Source organism: Ambystoma mexicanum, chromosome 9, assembly GCF_040938575.1.
Source record: "Ambystoma mexicanum isolate Mex_15411 chromosome 9, UKY_AmexF1_1, whole genome shotgun sequence".
NCBI lineage: Eukaryota > Metazoa > Chordata > Amphibia > Caudata > Ambystomatidae > Ambystoma > Ambystoma mexicanum.
In genome coordinates, this window is record NC_090931.1 from 992,604,057 (window position 1) to 992,624,457 (window position 20,401).

General features: G+C 43.1%; 1 protein-coding gene across 1 annotated transcript in view; it reads right to left on the reverse strand.

Moving 5' to 3' along the window:
• The window catches only part of LOC138488874 (dynein axonemal heavy chain 11-like), a 2,478,284-nt gene that overhangs the window by 434,442 nt on the left and 2,023,441 nt on the right, over positions 1-20,401 (reverse strand). The window contains exons 42-43 of the mRNA XM_069616234.1: positions 5,813-5,953; positions 5,557-5,727 (exon numbers count right to left, since the gene is read on the reverse strand). Coding sequence (XP_069472335.1) covers positions 5,557-5,727; positions 5,813-5,953 — 312 coding nt within the window. The remainder of the gene's footprint in view (positions 1-5,556; positions 5,728-5,812; positions 5,954-20,401) is intronic.

A 20,401-nucleotide genomic window follows, 5' to 3' on the forward strand; every position in this document is an offset into this window, starting at 1 on the left:
CCTCTGCAGAGGAACATCAAAAGGGAGAAAAGGTGTGAACATTTCAGATATTGTTAGCCCTCTGAAATGCACAGAAGGGTCTTCAATGGCCCCTTTCTACATTATACTTCATAGTACAGTAGCGGTGCACACCTCACCTCTGCTATAAACATATTTAGCACTAGAATTGGGATGGAAATGCCTTTTTCTAAATGATTGCAATACATTATATTTGTGTGCAATACTGCTAGTTTGTAAGGAGTTTATCACTATGGTCAGGGCTGGAAGAAGCATCTGGGCACCTGGTATGCCATCATTTCAGGGGTTCAGGTGATCGAGAGTATCTCTGCAGCAAACACATTAGCCGGCTGAGCTGTCTTAATAGGATTGAAAGCTGTGACCAGTAGGTTACCCATGAAAGGAAAGCAATCCAAAAACCGACCACAAAAATAATTCAGAGAGACCAAATAAGCACTGCACTTCTTTGCAAGGGAAAATAAGGTTTATTACATGCAAAAAGGTCTTAGATGGTCCGGTAGAACGGAATTGACACAGATCTCGTCTTATCTCAAGACGTTACATCTTTTATGGCGGAGAAACTATAAATTAAGAATACTGTGCATAATAATGAGTATATAATAATCCCTCCACCTTCATTGGCTACCACCTAAAGAACATGCAAATCCCCCCTATAGTCCCTGGACTGATTGGCCACATCTAACCTAAACCCATTCCACTTAACACGTGATCCCCTACATCATCACGATCAAATCCAGGTACCTAATTGGTGGTTTCCCATTATTGATATATACGTAAATTGAGACCATCAAGTGATATGCACCCCTGGTTCCAGATGCGATCAAAGTAACTTGGCAATGCCAACTCTGCACTAATAGACAATAGGCCTTCTCATCAACCCTGATGCCGTGGCACACACAAGCAACATCCCAGACCATGTAATTAATTTATTGGCTTTACCTCTGCTCCTCTTATCCCAAATAGCAGAACATTCCAGACAGAGCTCTACCCTTATCCCCTTCAAACCCAAGGTGCCAATAATTACGTGACCGGGGCACCACTCTTTAGTCTGAATTTCAGGGATTTCTTTGCTTTTGGCTGTGTGTATACTTGTAATTCATATGCCATGACTGCTCATTGTGGAGGGCAGTAGTGCTCTAAATCTTCATCTTGCCCATTGGTTCACAAAACCTTATGCTCTGTTCTCATTAATTTATCCTTCAAAGGGCGCATACTTACCAACTCACATTCTGTTCCCACCCTATTCAAACTCTGCATCTGGACACAATTAGCACTTATATGTGTAGCCTGGGTGCCTCTGACCTCAGCTTCTCTCCTGGGGAATGGGAACATGGATTTGTTTTAGGAGCTGAACTAACAGAGCTGAAGCTCCACTTCAATCGCACCTTGAAACACTTGTGTATAGGCGCGTTATAAATGCCATATCATATCATAATATGGCCGGCATTCTATTCATCATGTGATAACCCGGGTATCACCGATCAGGCCCTGGCTTGGCTGACTTCTTTCCTCTCTGACCGACCCTGGTCCAACCTGGGTCCTTCCTCTCCTCTATCTCTATCTCTACGTGTGGTATTCCCTGGAGGTCTAACCTCTATCCCTGGCTGTTCAACCAATACCTGGCACTTCTTGGCCATCACATTGCCGCTCTCTGCCCAAACTTTCAGTGCTATGCGGATGACACTCACCGCATTTTCAGGCTCCCTTCAGCCACCTCTTCTCTTTCTCTTATCTCTGACTGTCTGTCTGCTAGCCAGGAGTGGTGTGCCACCAATTATCTCTGACTTAATACCAGTAAGACTGAGGTTCTACTCATCGGCACACCTGCTCCCTCCTTTCCTGTCACTCTCTGGCCGGCCTCTCTTGGCCCTCTTCCTGCTCCCACCTGTGAGGCTAAAAACCTCGGGATCATCTTCAGCTTCACACTCTCCTTTTCTCCTCCCATCTCTGACGTCTCTAAGAAGTCACACTACCAGCTGCACCTCCTCAGAAGTATTCTTCCTTTCCTCTCCTTCCCCCAGAAGCTCATTGTCTCCAGAGCTCTGGTTCTCTCTCTAGGCTGGACTACTGCAACAGCCTCTTTCTAAATCTGCCTGCCTCTAGTCTATGCAATTTATACACAACATGACTGCCTCAAGCCCAGTGATTGTATCGCTCCAGGACTGAAATCTCTGCACTAGCTCCCAGGGGCTGCGAGGATTAAGTTCAAAACCCTCTGCATTGTCCAGAAGGCCTTCTGGGGCCTGGGCCTCAATACCTCCAACTCTCTCTTCCTAAATATCGTCCTTCTCAAGCTCTTTGCTCATCCGCCTCCAATTCCCTCAGGGTCAGTCGCTTCTCCAAGCAATGAGTTGATGGTAGATCAGCCTCCCTGCCTCCCTGAAACTTGAGGAGAACCATCTCCGGTTCCGGAAGCACCTCAATACCTTCCTCCTTGCTTCTGCTTTCTCTTCTCCTCTCCCCCGCTGAACTCGTGACTGAAACTGCTCTGGTCACCTGGCTACCCTCTGATCTCGGGCGCAGGTCCTCTCCCCACCAGCTGCACACCTGCACTGCCTCCCAGGCAACCCCTGCACTTGGGCGCTGTTTCTGTATCCATACAGTCCCACCAGCTCTTGACACCTGATGTCTGCACTTACCCTTGCACTTGCCACTATCTGGCTGCACTTTTATGTTTTTATTTAATGTATTTATTTTTTACTGTTGTTCCTGTGTATTCCAGTTTCTGAGGCATGCATGCGATTCATGGAATTATTTAGTTGTAAAACAGGGAATTGCGTGCCATTCTGCCTGCAAATCCCCATTCGTCAAAAAGGGATTTGCGGGCAGAATGGCATGCAAATCCCTGTTTTACACGCAAATAATTCCATCAATCAGTAGAGCAATCCGCCCCTTTTTCAAATCAAATGTACTTGTGTTTATATTGCAATGATTGTATCAATGTTGCAGGTGTTGCAGTCTGGTGTTTGCAGCATAGGGTCACATTTCAGAGTTTTCTAGACAAGCTATGGTGTCTAGAAACTGACCTGCAGACACTCCTTCCAGAGGCCTGGCCCTCTTTGACCATATTTGGGCAATATTGCAGCTGGTTAAAAGATTCCCTGGTGTAATACTTCCAGGCAGATGTTGAATTAAAAGTGACCTCGTTTTATACAAAACTAATTTATTTTATAATGCGACCAAAACAAAATAGATTATATGTTCATAATTGAAAGTATAAATTGGTATTCTTTTTTAGAAAGCAAATATTCTTCGTGAGTACAGGCTTTTTTGTCAGAAGTACTTTTGGGAATGTGCTTTCTGAGGTTGGACATGAAGCCAGGAGACCGATCATGCTGCAAGCTTCGAGGAGGCATACGTGTAACCTCACAGTCTACACTTTTGTTAGCATTGCAGTTCACATGTAAGGATAAACAATGGCGCTTTGAAACACTTGTAATCGCCCTTAACAAATGCGCAATAAATAAATGTGCCTTTTCAGAATTGTGATGTAAAGCAATCTGGACTTGTGCAGTGCAATTTATGGCTTTTTGGCCACCTCTTTCTCTTGCACTTAAGTCACTGCATTAAGATAACAATCTTAAACTCTCAGCCGGCTCCGCCTTAAACACGGATTCTAGGCCCGAATCTCACAAATTATATTGCATCTTCAAGTAAAAACTACAAATGCAAAATTGTGAAAAGTAACTGCATCAGGGGGGTCCATCACCAGGACAGGGGGGTACAGTGGTATATATTGTTATAATCATTGGCGCCCACTGTTAAAGGCAACCCATGGCTGCTGGAACTAATTTGGTTCCAGCAGGCTGGTTCAGGAATATACATGTTTAATCTGTGGCTGCTATGTTCCTAAATCACATTGCAGCTACTGATGTGTCAGTAAGAGTACACATGCATACTATACTCTTTCTAGCTAGGAACATTGGAAAGGCAGGTAGGCCAGTTTAGTAGAGCTTATTTCCTGAGAGGAAACAGCATAACCGTTCAAAGCAAACATAGAAAAGCTCCAGGGTGTACACCCTCCAAGATGGCATTCTCTCCCACTCGTCTATTATTCTGTGTTTTATGGATGGTAGAGGGTGGAAGATGAGGTTATGCGGAGCTGAGCGTCAGGGGTGCGGAACGCAGTGGTAAAATCCGAATCCCTTCCTAGCACTAATGCCCAAACATGAGCCCCAACAATGGTTCACCTTGCATTGGTTTGTACAATGCTGCAATGCTCAACCTGGGCACACTGGGAGGCTTAAGGCTGAGCGTGTGACTGCTGCGTGGCCTATTCACGGGATTCTGCCTGGCCTTTGGGAATATCCTGGAATACCTACACCTTCCCCATATTGTTCAGGTCTTTTGAACCCTCAATTGAAAAACAAATCACAATTAAATGTCAGGCCATGCTCTTGCTCTGGGCAAAACAGACCTGTCCTGATTGGGCCAGGACTTAATTTACCTACATTAGTCACACTGATGCAAGCCAAGCCCCTTATCATCTCAGACTTTCCTTCGATTGTCACATACAAGTGTATAGGACAATGGCAAACAGCAACGCGGGTCATTCCTAGCGTCTTTTGCCACCATTTACCTTCTTCATCTTTAGCAACGTTAGTTATTATCTAAGCTTTTTGCTGGATGTCTGGTTTAACTTTTGCTATCACTGATTCTCCAATCCATAGGTGGCTATTGTCTTCAATAGCTAAGCTAGTGGGATATCCAGAATAAGGTTTGGGGAAGAATGCTCACTATGACAACTGTTTAAACAAAGGTTTTTTGTAAGAAAAAGACAACAGCCACCAATGATGAGTTTGCATAGCCTCCTGATCTGTATAGCTGAGGTAACTGGTAACCTGTTGTGCTTACTTTTGTAAGCCACAACAGGTTACAATGGGTCTCATTATGAGTTTGCTGGTCCAGAAACAAGGGTGCCGGTAAGTTCACTGGCACCCTTGTTTCCGGACAGGTAAGCTACGTTTCTGCCTACCATGGCCACTGTGCCCGACAGGTCTGACCCTGCCAGATGCTACGTCCATGGTAGGCAGACATTCACGGCACCACTGGCACTGTTAGCAACAGTGCCGGTGCTTCCGAGGCCCATTCCTATAGAGTGCTATCAAACTATATGGGAATGGGGACTTACATTTTAACGCCGCCTGACTTCCCGGGCCGCTGGACTTGTAAAAGCCCAGTGGCACCGGGAAGTCAGGTGCCGGTAAAATATTACGAGTCCAGCAGCAGCACCGGCAGGGTTACCGCCAGACTCGTAATTCACAACACAACTTTCTTGCACATGCTGAATTCTATTAGAATTGCAGACAAGTAAGTCATGGTTCAATTGATGGGTGTCAAAATATGTGCAAAGTCCACGTTTTGCTGAATATTCTTCAACACCCCAAAAAGTTATTTCTCGATCCATAGTCAGGTCCATAGTAGGATACAGGTGATTAGCTTCACGTGGGTAAACAAGCATATCTGTGAAATATCTATGAATTCTAACCTTTAACAAAACGCCATAGTAAAACAGTTGACACGTAAATGAAACTGTACCTGAAAAGCTAACTGCGATGTGAAGGTAAGTTTATCTCTTTCAAACAACCCACGACTGATATAAATGAAAGTCAAATACGTGACACGGTCAATCAGGTTATCGACTCTTATCATGACATCCTCTGAGGGCTCCGCCTGATGTACGGCTTTGTGAAAGACCATGTTAAAAGCCTGAAAAAGAGGTGTGGGTAAAGGTGTGAACATATGTCGATGCAATATATGGCATAAAAAATGCATGCACCTAGCAATGCACTACCTTGAGTGAGAATTGATACATCGGACTGATTTTGTTAAGATCGTTCAGGATGAAATAGAGAAGGGACGCTCTAGCCGCGACAGGGCGGTAGTGTTCACGAGCTTCATTGATCTTCACTTCATTGAACTTGGCTTCCAAGACCTGCAGAATAAAAGAGATGAGAATACATATTAGCAAGTATTCAATTACCCCCATAAAGAAGAGTTAATATGGTCAAATATTACAAATTCAAAGCGCCCATCATAAAAACATTGAACACAATTTCTTAGAATGTTTCAGGGAATCGCAGTTGGTTGAGTTCAATACGAACTGCCAAGACCCTACAAGATTCCAAAATGATCCCTTTGCACATTATTGGATGAGGAACACGTTGACAAGGTTCCCTGGGAATCCAAATATCACACCTTTGTCATATGAGACGCTTAAGAAAGGTCAACTAATAGTGATGGCAAACTGCAACAAGGCACAACTCTCATTTGCAAAACAACAGATGGTTCAAGTCAACCCAATTTATGGAGTTTAGAATTATGTATCAACGTTGAGGAAAGGCACTAGATACCCCCAAATATCAGGATTATATTTTGTGGCAAATCGAGAAAATGTGTACAAAAGCTGTGTAGATTATATTTACACCTTTTAAGTTTGTCTGAACAGAATATCTTAAACGTTCGTTTAAAAATGGCATCTCTTGCAATTAAGAGCCTGTTGGAGTTCCTTTGGGAAAGTCACGTTTTTCTCGGGAGGCAATGCCAAGGCCCTCCTTATCTCAGTGTTCTTTGTACTCTTTGTTACTTTCACTATCGTTTCCGATTGCAACTTCCGGGCTCTCTCTATCTCACCATGTGTTTCGGATGGTTTGGCATCTCTAGTATGTCTCTCGGAAGATAGCATCCATTTACTCCCTACATTTATCTAACAATGTTTTTACAAATTCCTCACATAAGATTTCTTTTGGATGGATTGGTTCTTTCACAATGTTCCCCAGAATGCAAAGTCAGGTTTCTCTAAATCGCAGAATGTCTTTTAAAATGTACTTTCTTTCCCAAAATTCTCCTTTAGGGCGATCATCGCCTCACAATGTCTTTTAGACACTTCTGCGCTTTCATTATGCTTCCAGAAAGCAGCATCAGACTTCTCTCAATGTCTTAACACTTTAACTAATATCATACACGTCACCATCAGAGCTCTTTTTATCTCACAATGGGCCTCGTTAAAAGTTTGGCAGTTCTCATTTGGTAAATCTGCAGAGATACCGCCAAACTCAATTACTGTTACCAGCACTCAGTCCTGCAGAGTTACCACAGGGTTACAAGAGGTGGCAATGCCCTATTTCTGGAGCCAATAGGACTCCATGGCGATTTTTGGAAGATTTACCAATGGTGGAATTACCACATGGTAAATCTATGGATTATTGGTGATAAAGTAGAGGATTTACCTCCAGCAACAAACTGGAGGTGAATCTCTCACTTTTCCTCTGAAAATCGGTGGGTTTACCACACAATAATTCCGCCGTTGATAAATCTGCCATAAATTATAATTAGGCGGCGTGGGAAAAGTGGCGTAATAGAATTACTGCTGCTTTTTTCTCACACCGGCAAACTTGTAATGAGGCCCATGTCTGTTAGATTACTTTCGATACTTACTTGCAACACCTGACAACAAGAGAATGGAGGAGTAATTTAACGACGTCTGGGCCTGACTCCACTAAAGCATTATGGTCAATAAAGGACAAAAAGGACCAGTCGTGATTCTCCTGTCTTGTTAACCTCCTTTCATCAAACCTCAGTCCATGGACCAAATAGGAACTGAGTCATCAGTCGTGAAACAATAATACACAGTTTATTCAAAAATCACAATATTAATATCACAATATGTAAAAACATACATCACAATAAAAAGTGTAAAACATAGAGCACATTACTAAAACATACAGTACAAAAACAATCCTCTATAAAAAAATGTTTAAAAATACCTAATAAAAACCACCTATGTTGTGCCCTGTACATCTTAATAAACTAAGCAACCTGCCTATACGAATCTTTCAAATACAATCTGTAATGGGCAATACAAGTTACCACGTGTATAGCAACGCAACGATTTGTAGCACCTCAGAATTCAAAAACTCAGAATTTGTTCAGAGGTCACCTATTAATGGTACACTAGTGTGTGGTCTACCCTTCTCAATGCTACTTGGGTGACAATAACAACTCAATTTGATGATGAACAGCACCACTAATATTTATGGTACTTTTACGCCCTACATGTTTCGTTCATACACGTTATTGCAATTGATACATGAACATCTTCAGGGGACCAAAGATACCCTCTATACACAACAACAATCACGCAGAGGAAGCGCTGTTCTGTTGCCGTAGTGGTGAGGTCAGTCAAGAATTGAATCCACTTTCAATTTTGAAGACCTAACATATAAACTTTACTTGCTCCACATTTTACGCCTTGCTCCGTCTTGTGGCCTAACATACACCATCAATGTTGAATTTGTTCTGCCTTCTCTCAGGATACTGTTCTGCTCCCTAGACCTTAAGCACGTACCTCCACCTCTCACAGGAGTTCTCAGCAAATGTAAACCCTTTCAGGTCTGGCCCTTATGACTGACCACTCACAACCCATGTCAAGACCAGACTACCACAAGTTCTTTTTAGTTTTGGCTGAAGGTTAACTAAGCCAACTTTAGCAAAGAATATCTGTATATATTGGATATTTGATCAGTGTAAGAAAACATTGGGATTCTGCTCTCTTGTTCATTTCTGGTGTGCATGCATCCACAATAAGTGCATGCATCTTCTCTTGATGTTTTCGGTTTTGGCACATATAAGTACCATGTTGTGGTCAAAACATTTCTGCAGAGATGAGAGGGAAGAAAATCAGTGAGAGAAGTGCTTCTTCTTCACAGTCCTTCGTCAGTCCTTTCTCACAATATTTCCTTCATCATAGCCCTCCTTCTTCAAGGTCTGTGGCATTTGTTAGAGTCCATCATCACTTTCCTTTTCTTTTGTCACAGTCCTTCTTCACAGTGCCCCATTCCAGACATGTTCCTTCATCACAGTCCTCCTTCATTGGTCTTTTGTTACAGTTGTACCATCCTCTTATTCAGTACTCTTTATCCATCACAGTTCTTGTCCTACTTCACAGTCCTTTTTCTGACTTCACAGCATTTTATCATAGACCTTCGCCCTTCATCACTGTCTTTCTACTTCATTGTATTCCTTCTCCTTAGTCAAAGTCCTTCTTTGTTATAGTCCTCCTCGTTTGTCACAGTCCTCATCCTTCATCAGTCCTTCATTACAGCCCTTCTTTATTAGTCCTTCAGCACAGATCTCCTCTGTCCTAGGTCCCTCATCATAGTCCATCTTCTATGTCGCAGTGCTTCTTCACCCAGTCCTTCTCCTTTGTCACATTCCTTCTCCTTTGTATTAATCTGTCACCTTTGTCATAGTACACCCGTCTAAGGCAGTCTCTTAGTCACACTCTCCCTCTCTATGCCCCAGCTCTATCACTTAATTTATCTTCTCTCTCCCTTCATATGTACCGCATTGTCTCTCTCTCCAGCTGTATGTTTCAATTTCTCTCTTGTTAACTGCCTTTTTCTCTCATTATCATCATCATCAATTTGGGTAGGAAAAACATCACAAAAAACACAATACAATATCATTGTAGAATTGTACACCAAATATGTAAGGGCTATACCACAATCCATAAAATAAGACATATTCATACTAAGACACGAGCAATACAAATTACAAATTACAATTGAAAACCCATTTCCTTTCTCACAGCTTTCCCCATCTCTGTTTTAGCAAGGCCCACATATCTAGGGAGCAGGGTCCCTTTTCTTTCGTGCCAGGCCACATTGAGATAATGTGCAACTACTTCTGTCACCCTCTCCTCCTTATTGTTTGCAGAGCTTTCCAATACCTTTACAACTTTGTATATTGTTTGACCTAATGAGGGATAGGAAGCACTTGGTCTCCATATGGGGCTTTGGGCCTCATTATGAGACCGGCGGTAGCTGTGCCATTAAAACCGGCATGGCTGCCGCCAGAATAATTTCTTTTCCGGTGCCCAGGACTGGCCAATTACCAGGGCATTACGGCCCCAGCGGACCCAGTAATTGCCCATTCCCAGGCACTGGAAAATATTGCTTCCCATTCCCATATGAGTCCCATTGGACTCAATGGGAATGGGGAGGCTGGATGCACCGGCACCATTCACAAATGTATCCAACATGGTCTGCTTGCGGTTGCCGGTACATCTGCCAGGTCAGACCAGGAGGGCGTAAAGGCACCCGCGAGCAGACCCCGTAGTTTGCTGGTCCGGCAAGCTTACCGGTACCATTGTTACCGCACCGGCAAGCTTATAATGAGGCCCAATGTGTTCAAAAGAGTAAGACGTGCAGCACATGCTGAACAATCTTTATGTTCCGGGTTCTAGGTGCCTTGCCACACTTAGCAGTAAAATAACATCTCAGTGTAAAGTGCATTTATAGCTTCATGCCTCCTTTTGTATATTTGAGGAAACATAAGCCTCCATCCTCAATATATCCTTATGTTTCAAATACCAGCATTGCTTGGTGTATTGGTCCAGGTTATCCAAAATCTCCTCCCTTCTTACAACCCTTGTCATTTTAAAAGGGAATCCCTACAAATCATAGTTAGGGATACCGCAGTGTTCCTAAACCCAATGCATGCAAGGTTTCTTTATCCAGGCCAGACACATGATCAAATAAGCATCCAGGCCTCTAATACCATTTAACATAATTTAACATGGATTACTATACTCCAGCCTCTGGAGCACCTCATAGTCTAATCCAGGCACTTGGTAAGAGGGAAATACAATCAGTGATGGAACACACCCCGGCCTCTAGATGCAGGGGATCACTAGGAGCTGAAACTGACATGGAAAAAAGGCTTCTAAGGAAGCAATTTCCAGCTTTGGTCACTTTGGCACATGGTGCATAGCCCAAAACTGTAGCAGCAATTGTAGCTGCATAGTCAGACCCCTGTTAAAAGACATCAGGGGCCTGTACAGGGGAATTCCCCAAAACATCCTCCTGAAGCTCAGAACCCTACTGCACGATTGGGCCAGCTTATTCCCACTCCTTTCCACTGGTGGCTTTCACCCTGGTAGTCAAATTGAGATACAACCTCTAAACATCTACCATGTGCAAAAACACTCTGCCTCACCAGATGCAGCTGCTTCTGGATTTAATGATGGTAGGACTGGTAGAAGCACTGGTGTTGATGGGACTGGAACTAGTGATGGAGGAATGATGGTGGTGATGATAATGTTCAGTGGTGGCAGGAGGAGTAGAGAAGGGAAGAAGAGGAGCGTGCAGGTTAGAATGTAGTGGAGGAGGCGCATGCAGGAATGGCGAAGGTGGAAAGGAAGGGGGACTATGCAGGAGTGATGGTGATTGAGAAAAGGGAGGGTGTGTGTTCAGCATTAGGGGAACAGTGGGAACGGCGGGAAATAATGGGAGGCACAGTCTTTAGTGCAAAAGGCAATACATTTTAGGAGGGGGCTGCAGGGCCATACCTACACATCCTATGGCTTTGGACCATTGCACCGGTTTGATAAGGATGCCTTATTCTATCATATACACACAAAAAACACAATTTATATAAAGTGAATGTGCTTTTTTATAAGTTTTAAGCAGCATCATTCTAACTAAAGTTAACCAAATATACACTACACTACATTTACCACACAGCAAATGATTAATAAAGAGTAATGGCCGGCCACCCATTTTTTTTAACGCCATTGCATTGCAAGGAATGGTGAGGCATCTTTCATTTGATGAAGAATACCACGTCAAACGTCAAACGGAACCACACATATTTCTTTTAATTGCAAAGCAATATGAAATGGCTTTGGAAAACGCAGCATTGTTACCAACAACATTTCATTCATAACTGCACATCATGAATTATCCATGTGGTGAAAACGAACACAGGCTTGCTTACTTAGTCAACTGATAGCTATCCTGCCACTTAAGGTCATAGACGGATAAGTATGACGAGTCACATTTTACATGCCTCTTCAACAAAAGGAACGCCTTCCTCGCAATTTACTTTAAGACAGAAGATTTCCAAGACACCAATATGAGTAATCTAATTAAGTTGTTATGTCAAAATGGCATTCTTTGACCATGAGTTATGTATGAGTCCAATTCTATCCTTTCAATAGAACTTACCATTCACAATGTGATTGGATGCTTTTCGACAGTCTGTCAACAAAGTGGTTCAGGGTAGCTTTGCTCTTTCTGAGCCTCTCGTCAATGGCACATCCCCTAATCCATGGCTCAGGCAATACACTTGGGTGTCCCCGCCTATGCTGTGTAGTGTCTGGGCAGGCAGGAAGTGGTGGAGGAGTTTTTAAGCCCCCTGTCCTCTGCCAGAATGCCTGAATGGGACCGGCTCCGACTGTGGGTCTGGCTGTCCTTATTGGACAGCCAAACGCCCCTTTCTGTAAACTGCTGAGGAAGAATGAGAGGAGAGAGTGCTAGAACTGTATAAAAGGTGAGGCTACGGAAGTGAAAAGCAAGTCGACCACTGAAAGCTGAAGTAACCAAAGAAAAAGACGGCCAGAGACACCTGCAGGCCCTTTGCAATACTGTGAAGCTACAGCTGCTGTCCTGACCCCATTTTCTGTGTGACAGAGGAACTCCGAAGCGGATGACTCCTTCCCTTTGACTGGTGGGAACAACCGGTCCCAAGACAAACTTTGATTTCAGCCATCTCCCAAGGTCCTGTGAGTTTCCTGAGCTGCGGAACCCCAATGTCAGGAGACCTGCTGCCCATTTTGTGGAAAGACCGATTTTGTCCAAATTTTTGCTCAGCCTTCAAGAACACTCTAGAGACACCATCCAACTCGACCAGACCCCCTCATCAGAGTGTGGAAATGCAGGAACCAAAGAAGATTGACAGGGCAAATCACGTCCTTTGTCGGTGCTGCAGAAAAGGCGCCAAAACCGCAGAGTGAGCAGAGAAGTTGATGATAACCATGCCAGAGTTCCTCCCTCAAGACTGCTCCTGAGAGATCCCGTCCATTGTCCTGCCTTTCGTCATCAGACCAAGGAATCCGGAGGTCAGGTGAAGAGCTGCAACATCGTGGAGCATCCACCACAAACATTTTCTTCAAACCTAAGGTACAGTGAGGAAAAAGGTATTGCTTACCTTATTCCATAAAGTCGCTCCAGACCATTGGAGTGCAAGTGGAGATGTCCTGGGAAACTCCCTCTTACCTTTGACTCAAGCCGCTGCTTGCATCCCTTTAGCGAGTCCCTTAACAGGGTCTCCAACGTTGGTTAAGCCTTCTTGTATCTTCCTTCCTAGAGACTAGAAAGTATCCACAGGAACTTTTGACTTCTATTTTTTTTTCAAACAGAACTTTAGGACTCTCCGAACTGCCTTTTATCTAGGGTTGCATTTTAAACATTAAGAGACTTGCTGTGCAGGGAACCTGCTTCTAGAACCTGAACCTCTGCTAGGATAACACTAACCAACTGTTTTCCTTCCCAAAAATCACTATTGTATATAAGTATGCTGACTAAATGCAATTACCGTATTACTTTGTGGGTGTGCATTATTACTGATAGTACTGTAGTACTGATAGTACTGTAGACCTGTCAAACTCCTGTAACAATTGTATGTGTTCAGCAACAACCAACTAAGAAGTGGCCTTTTGAAAGTACTAAAATGTATAGCTATGTGTGTTTTATTGTACCAAGTATTTAACAGTGACTCTTGCGTAAATATAATAAATCTATATTTTAATATAAATGTATCTACAAGTGTTTCTGTGATGTGCATTTCTAGCTAGGTTCAGTGTACTTACCTACAGCTCACATCTTCTTCTTAAGATAAGCCTGACTGCTCTGCCACTCTACCAAGGTCTCTGAGTAGTACAGACTGGTACTAAGAGTTGTAGATCAACAAACCACTTGGATAGCTTATTAAAGTCTTACCTCAAAGTAGGACTTTAGGAAAACTCCCCTAACACTGCCATTACCATAAGTTATGTAAGTAGGACTTTAGGAAAACTCCCCTAACACTGCCATTACCATAAGTTATTTTCAGTAATTTTCCTTCTATCCCTAAATCCTGTTCTGCTTTTTTGCCGTATCCTCAGCTAGCAACAATAAATTCCTTTCACTCGTGGAAGCCTTAGGTTAATTCTCCTGCTCCCCTCTGCACGTTTCATTCAGAACAACAATTAAGCTGTCTCTTTTGCACAGCCATGCCTTTTTCACTTCAAGGCTTAAATTCGATAGTGACACTTGTAAAAGGCTTTATTGTTCATCTCTCATCAAACCGTGATTTTTATGATTCCTATAATTTTGTTCCTCAGACTTCAGCTTGCAATTCACTGCAGTTTTCTTATGATTAACGCAGCCATGATCATGCACGTATGAATGGCATATATAAATCTGCTGCTGCAACCCTCTATTTACAATTCTATTTTTTCAATTTTAGGGTTAGCGCACCTGCCGTGTAGGATCTGTATTTCACATATAATTCTCTTACAGTGCAAGCCAAGCCCAGATGTCTCTCTGGAGGTACACAGAGAGCATGAAGAACACCCTTTAAGGGGATGTCAATTCACCAAAATGCTTGGAGTAGTGGAAGCAATATCACCTACCCAATAGCATCACCAGAAGTGACAGCAGATGACCATTGATCTTATTAAATTACAGGATGTTATATCACATGCCCTCAGACCCTGATTACACAGAGTGGCTTCACAGGTGTTTAAAAAGTCATTCTTAGTGTTAGGATTAATGACATGAACAAAATCTACTATAGCAGACAAAAAGCTATTTCAGTGACCTACCATAATTTAACTAGGATGCTTCTTTGACCATGGGTGTATCATAAAATACCAAGGGAATATGAAACATCAATGCAAAGAGCCTGCTCTTCCTTAATGGGCCAGTACAGCCTGCTATGGCTCGTTACTGCCATTGTATACCAGTTATAAAGGCATGGTCTAGTAAAAAAATGTATTTAAAAAATAGATAGGCAACATAAAAAAAAATACCAGCATTCTCTTTTTTAAAACTTCCTATGTAAAATTTTGAGCTGTTCAAGCTCAAAATTCGGAAAAGCAAGCACATGGGCGCATCCATTTTGTGAAATGGATGCCCTCCTGTACTGGCTTTTGCTTTTGCGGCACTAATGAAGGAAAAACCAGCGAGCTGTAGTAAACAAAAGCTACCGCTGGGTGGCTTTCCCTTCATTAGTGCTGTACGCGGAGGACAGGGACCGGAGACCAGAGCAGGAAAGCTCAACAGGTCAACATTTTAAAAAATATGTCTAAAAACTAAATAATAAATACCCCCAAAAATGACATGTTACATTTTGTTCAATTTAGTTTTGTGTAATGTTTTGGGTGTTGAATAGTAAAGATTAATTTGGGGGTAGACATTTTAAAGCAGGTGTTCTACTTCAGGATTCAGGATGGTATCCTTTTGGATATTATTGGAGTCATATAACACTTACTGAAACTTTAGTCCGTCTATCCTCTTTTAGATTAGCGTTCCACTGCTCGCTTGTCTAAGGAGATAGCCTGTAATTAAGGCCAATTATCTTTTCTTACCCAACAAATACTGATCATTCAGGATGCTTGAGAGTTTGGCTTTTGACAACAATGTAGTATGCCTTGCTGAGATTTGGTAATGATGGTTTACAACCAATCCCAACATGGCAGTGTAGTGAGGTCTGACTTTGGAATGGTTCATCATGCAGCTCCTCTCTATTTGGGCTCATTTCTACTGTAAAGTAGACATAAGCCAGAATTGTACATGTGAAGATGTAACATTCCAGGCTGCGCTCCCACTCCTGCGGGATAGGAGAGATGTAAACATTGAGTGTGTGTTCTCACCAATGCGAGACAGCAGAGATTTAAAAATGTGGTGTGTGGCCTGATCTCTAAGGACATGAGAGATGTTTAATTTGATTGTAAGCCCCCATCCCTGCAGACAGGGGGGACACACAATTTCAGGCTGTGGCCTCAAACTTGTGAGACAGACGAGATGTAAAATTCAAGCTGTGCCACCACTTGAGTGAGACATAAGCATTCAAGCTGTGCCACCCGCGAAACAGGACAGTAGGACAAACTGAGTGTGTGCCCCCACTGCTGCTAGGCAAGAGAGATGTACACATTCAGGCTTTGCCCCAACCCCTGTGAGAAGAGAGAGGTGCACAATTCAAGGCTCTGCCACCACCCCGACAAGACAGACGAGATGTTAAAATTCTAGCTGTGCCCCCACCGCTGTATGACAGGAGTGATAAACAAATTGTGTGTGTGTGCCCTGAAATTTGAGACTGAAGAAATGACAAATTCCGGCTGTGCTCCCACCCCTACAAGACAAGAGATGGAAAAATGAAAACTGTGCCCCCCCCATGAGACACGAAAGATGGACACATTGAATCTATGCTTCATTCCTGTGAGGCAGGAAAGATGTAATAATTCCAGGTGGCACCCACCCCTGTGAGCCAGGAGCTGTAAAAATTCAGGATTTGCCCCACCCCTACAAGAATTGAGTGACATACAAATTGAGTGTGTGCCTCCACTCCTGCAAAACAGGAGGAACATAAAAATTCAGGATGTGACCCCACCAGTGCGAAGACAGGAAAGACATAAACATTGAGTGTGAGCAACATCACCCCTGAAGAACAGGAGAGATGTACAAGTTGAGTATGTGCCCATCAACCTGATGAACAGGAGAGATGTGCAAGTTCAGTATGTGCCCATCCCCCTGAAGAACAGGAGAGATGTACAAATTGAGTATGTGCCCATCCCCCTACATGACATGAGAGATGTTCAAATTCCGTCTGTCCCCCCCACCACTGCAAGAAAGGAGACATACAAATTGAGTGTGTGCCCTCACCCCTGCATCACAAAAGAGATGTAAAAATTGAACGTGTGACCCCACTCTTGCAAGAGAGAACAGATGTAAGCAGTCAGGCTGTGCCCCCAGTCCTGAGAGAAATGAGAGATTTAAATATTCAGGCTGGTCCCCCACTCTTGCAGACAAGAGAGACTTACAAATTGAGTTTCCTTCCACTCCTGCAAGACAGGAGAGACATATAAATGTGGGATGTGTCCCTACCGCTGCAAGACGGGAGAGTTGTAAAAGGTCAGGCTGTGCCCCCACCACTGCAAGACATGAGCGATGTAAACATTGAGTGTGTGCCCTCACCCCTGCAGAAAAGGCGAGAGGTAAAAATGGAGGGAGTAACCTCATCCCTAATGGAGGGAGTAACCTCATCCCTGCAGAACAGGAGAGATGTGAAAACTGGGTATGGACCTGCAACCTTGCATGAAAGGAGAGACATACAAAATAAGTGAGTGCCACCAGCCCTGCAAGACGGGGAGAGATGTACAAATTCAGGCTGATCCCGACCCCTGTGAGAGAGTAGAGACATACAAATTGAGTGTGTGCCCTCACCCTTGCAGGACAGGAGGGATGTAAACATTGAGTGTGTGCCCCCACTAATGCAGGACAGGAGAGGAATATGGATGTAGTGTATACCCTCGCCCCTGCAGGACAAGAGAGACATCAAAAGTGAGTGTGTTCTCCCATTCCTGTGTAAGAGTAGAGATTTCAAAATTCAGGCTGGGCCCCTTCACTGACTGTGACCCGAGCAGGAAAACATGATGATATTGATCAGGAAGTATGAAAACTGGGAGCACCATGGGCTGGGATGGGCCACGATATGTTGTACTGAATGCCTGTGTTTTTTATTCCAGTTATGCAAGTGAATTTCTACTGGGCAGTGACAATACTTTGAAGGTTTCAAGAAGACTTTTCCTTTAACCCTTGGGAATGTGATGTGCCCTGAGGAAGGCTGGGTCATGACAAAGTAATTTTGATCTGCAGAGCCGAAAATATAGTTGGAAAATGCTATATGTATTACAAATGTTCGATTGAAAAAAATTATTTGTGAATTAACTATATCTGTTTTGCAATGAGACCCACGTAGCTGTCACATTGTTATCTGCATGTGAAAGAGATTAGTGGTACACTATCTTGGATTCATTGGTGCCGGGTGATAATTAGTTATATTGCCTTATTTTTATATATTACATGGCCTGTGGTACCGGTTATGGTTAAGTTGCTAAACCCATGGAAGAGCACTTTTTGAGCGGCTTATAACTGCGCTCCCCCTGGATGAATCCTCAACAAACTTTGCAAAAAGAATTATATGGACCACTCCGAATTTTTCTGCAAAGTTTGGTTTGGTGAGTTTTGGTCCAGGGGGTGCAAAGTTAAAGTGGGGGGTCCCAAAATGTCTTTTTTTCCCATAGACTGAATGGAGAAAAAATATCTGTCGTGCCTACACCCCAAACCGCTGGCTGGATTTTCACCAAGTTTGCGGTAGGCGCACCAGCTTGGTCCCGAAAGTGTGCTTTTGTAAATTTGCTGAAAATCCATCCAGTAGTTTTTTTAAAAATGACCAAAAAATAGGTCTAAAAAATAATTGTGATATCTATGTCCTCTCCGCGGACACACTTCCCTGTTCGCTCCACGGACAGGACACCGATTGGTTAATCGGTTTGCGTCATGTCCGCGGACATGCAACATGTTCGTTGATTGGTTGAAGTGAAGCGTGAGGTGCGTCAGATTTTTGCAAACGCCTGTCATCTTGGTTTCATGGACAGTGGTCGGTGTCCGCGGACATTGCGGTGAACACATATTAAAAAAACACAACATTGCACTTGTCAAACTTATCAAATAATCAAATAATCTCTGCGGAGGTGAGGGGTGATGAGGTTGGGACAGAATATGGCTGCAAGAAGCAAAAAAACAGGTGTTTTTTGCTGTGAAAGTCCGCGAACACTCCGGATGTTCGCGAACAGGCCTGTGAAGTTCACGGACACCTCTGCATTACAGTGTTGGTGAAAAGCAGTTCTTGGATGGCTTATAACTTTGGCACCACTTAATGAAACTGCATGAAAACCTGCACTTATATTCCTGACCTGATCCCTAATGTGTTTGCAAAGTTTGGTGGAATTTTGTCAAAAGGGGGCAAAATTAGAGGTCGGGTCTCAAAATAATGTAAAGGCTTATAAATGAGGTGCCATTTGACAAATCTACACTTAATTTAGCAAACTGATAATAAGTATAGATATAAATGTTTTTGCGAAGGTTGGTGGGATTTTGTCAAGAGGGGGCAAATTAAAGGGGGGCTCCCAACACAAAATGAGGTGCAATATGATGAATCTACGCTTAATTTGGCAAACTGATAATAGATATAGATATAAAGGTTTTTGCGAAGTTTGGTGGGTTTTTGTCAAGAGGGGGCATAATTAGAGGGGTGCTCCCAAAAGATTGTAAAGGCTTATAAATGTGGTGCCATTTGACAAATCTACACACAGGCTTGCAAAAAGATTATAGATCTAGATATAAATGTTTTTGTAAAGTCTGAATGGATTTTGTCAAGTGGGGGCTAGGTTATATGACAATTGTATGTGTATACATTTGACACTTTTGAAAAAAAAAAACATGGGTGGATTTCCAGCAAATTTGTGTAAGGAGCAGTGAGAAGGACGTGAAAGCATGGTTTTGCAAATGTGCCAGTGTTTTATTTTTTAACAAGCATCATAATGTAGGTACAATAAATAGTGATATACCTTTGGTGACTGAGGTGTAGCCTGTGGCCAAGGGCAGTGGCCAGATTGTGCGGGTCATGGAATAAGGTCATGATCTGGACAATCTGGCTACTGTCCATGACCACGAGGGACAAAACATGGGATTAAATTGCCCATGTCCTCCTGGGATTGGCTTTGTGGTAAGGTTATTCAAAATTGGGATAGATTTGAAAAGGAAGAAAAAAGTGCTTGTGGTAATATGATCATAGAGTTCTCTTTTTGCCTTCTGCAGGCTGCCATGGAAAGCGAAGAGGGGCCCTGTATGGAACACTCCCTTCCCTTTCCATGGTGGCCATCTTGGAAAAGGATTTTTCTTCCCACACCGGGACGCCTCTGGCGTCCCGGTGTGGGAAGAAAAATCCTTTTTTCTTGCACCCCGGATTCCTGCTTTGGGAACCTAGGGTGCTAAAGTCCTTCATCCCCCATTACAGGGGCTGGCATGGGGGGATAAATTGGGGGATTATGGTCCAGAGACCTCGTTATCCCCCCTCTCTTCACTTCGGCTGATAACTTTAGCTGCCGGGCCGGTATCCACTATTCCAGTCCCTGGAACGGAGGATGAACGCCACAATATTCCCATTAGCATAACACAAAATGCAAATGGAAATGTTGGAAAATCTTATTGAGTCTATGTACTTTACTGAGAAATATAAAGTAGATGGAGTCTATACTTTTTTTAGTTCTATTTTTTAACTGTGTAAGGTGGTTCCTAAAGGAACATTTCTTTTATTGTTTTTGGATGTATTTTATTTTTTGTTGGCAGGAGAGCTAGGAACGAAAGGTGGGAAGGGAGATGATGAAAGAGGCACCAAACACAAATATGGAGTCGAAGGTGGGCAGGGGAATTTTAACATAAATAGCAGTTTTGCTAAAAGTATGTACTGTGTACTAGATTGTTAATGGATAATGAAT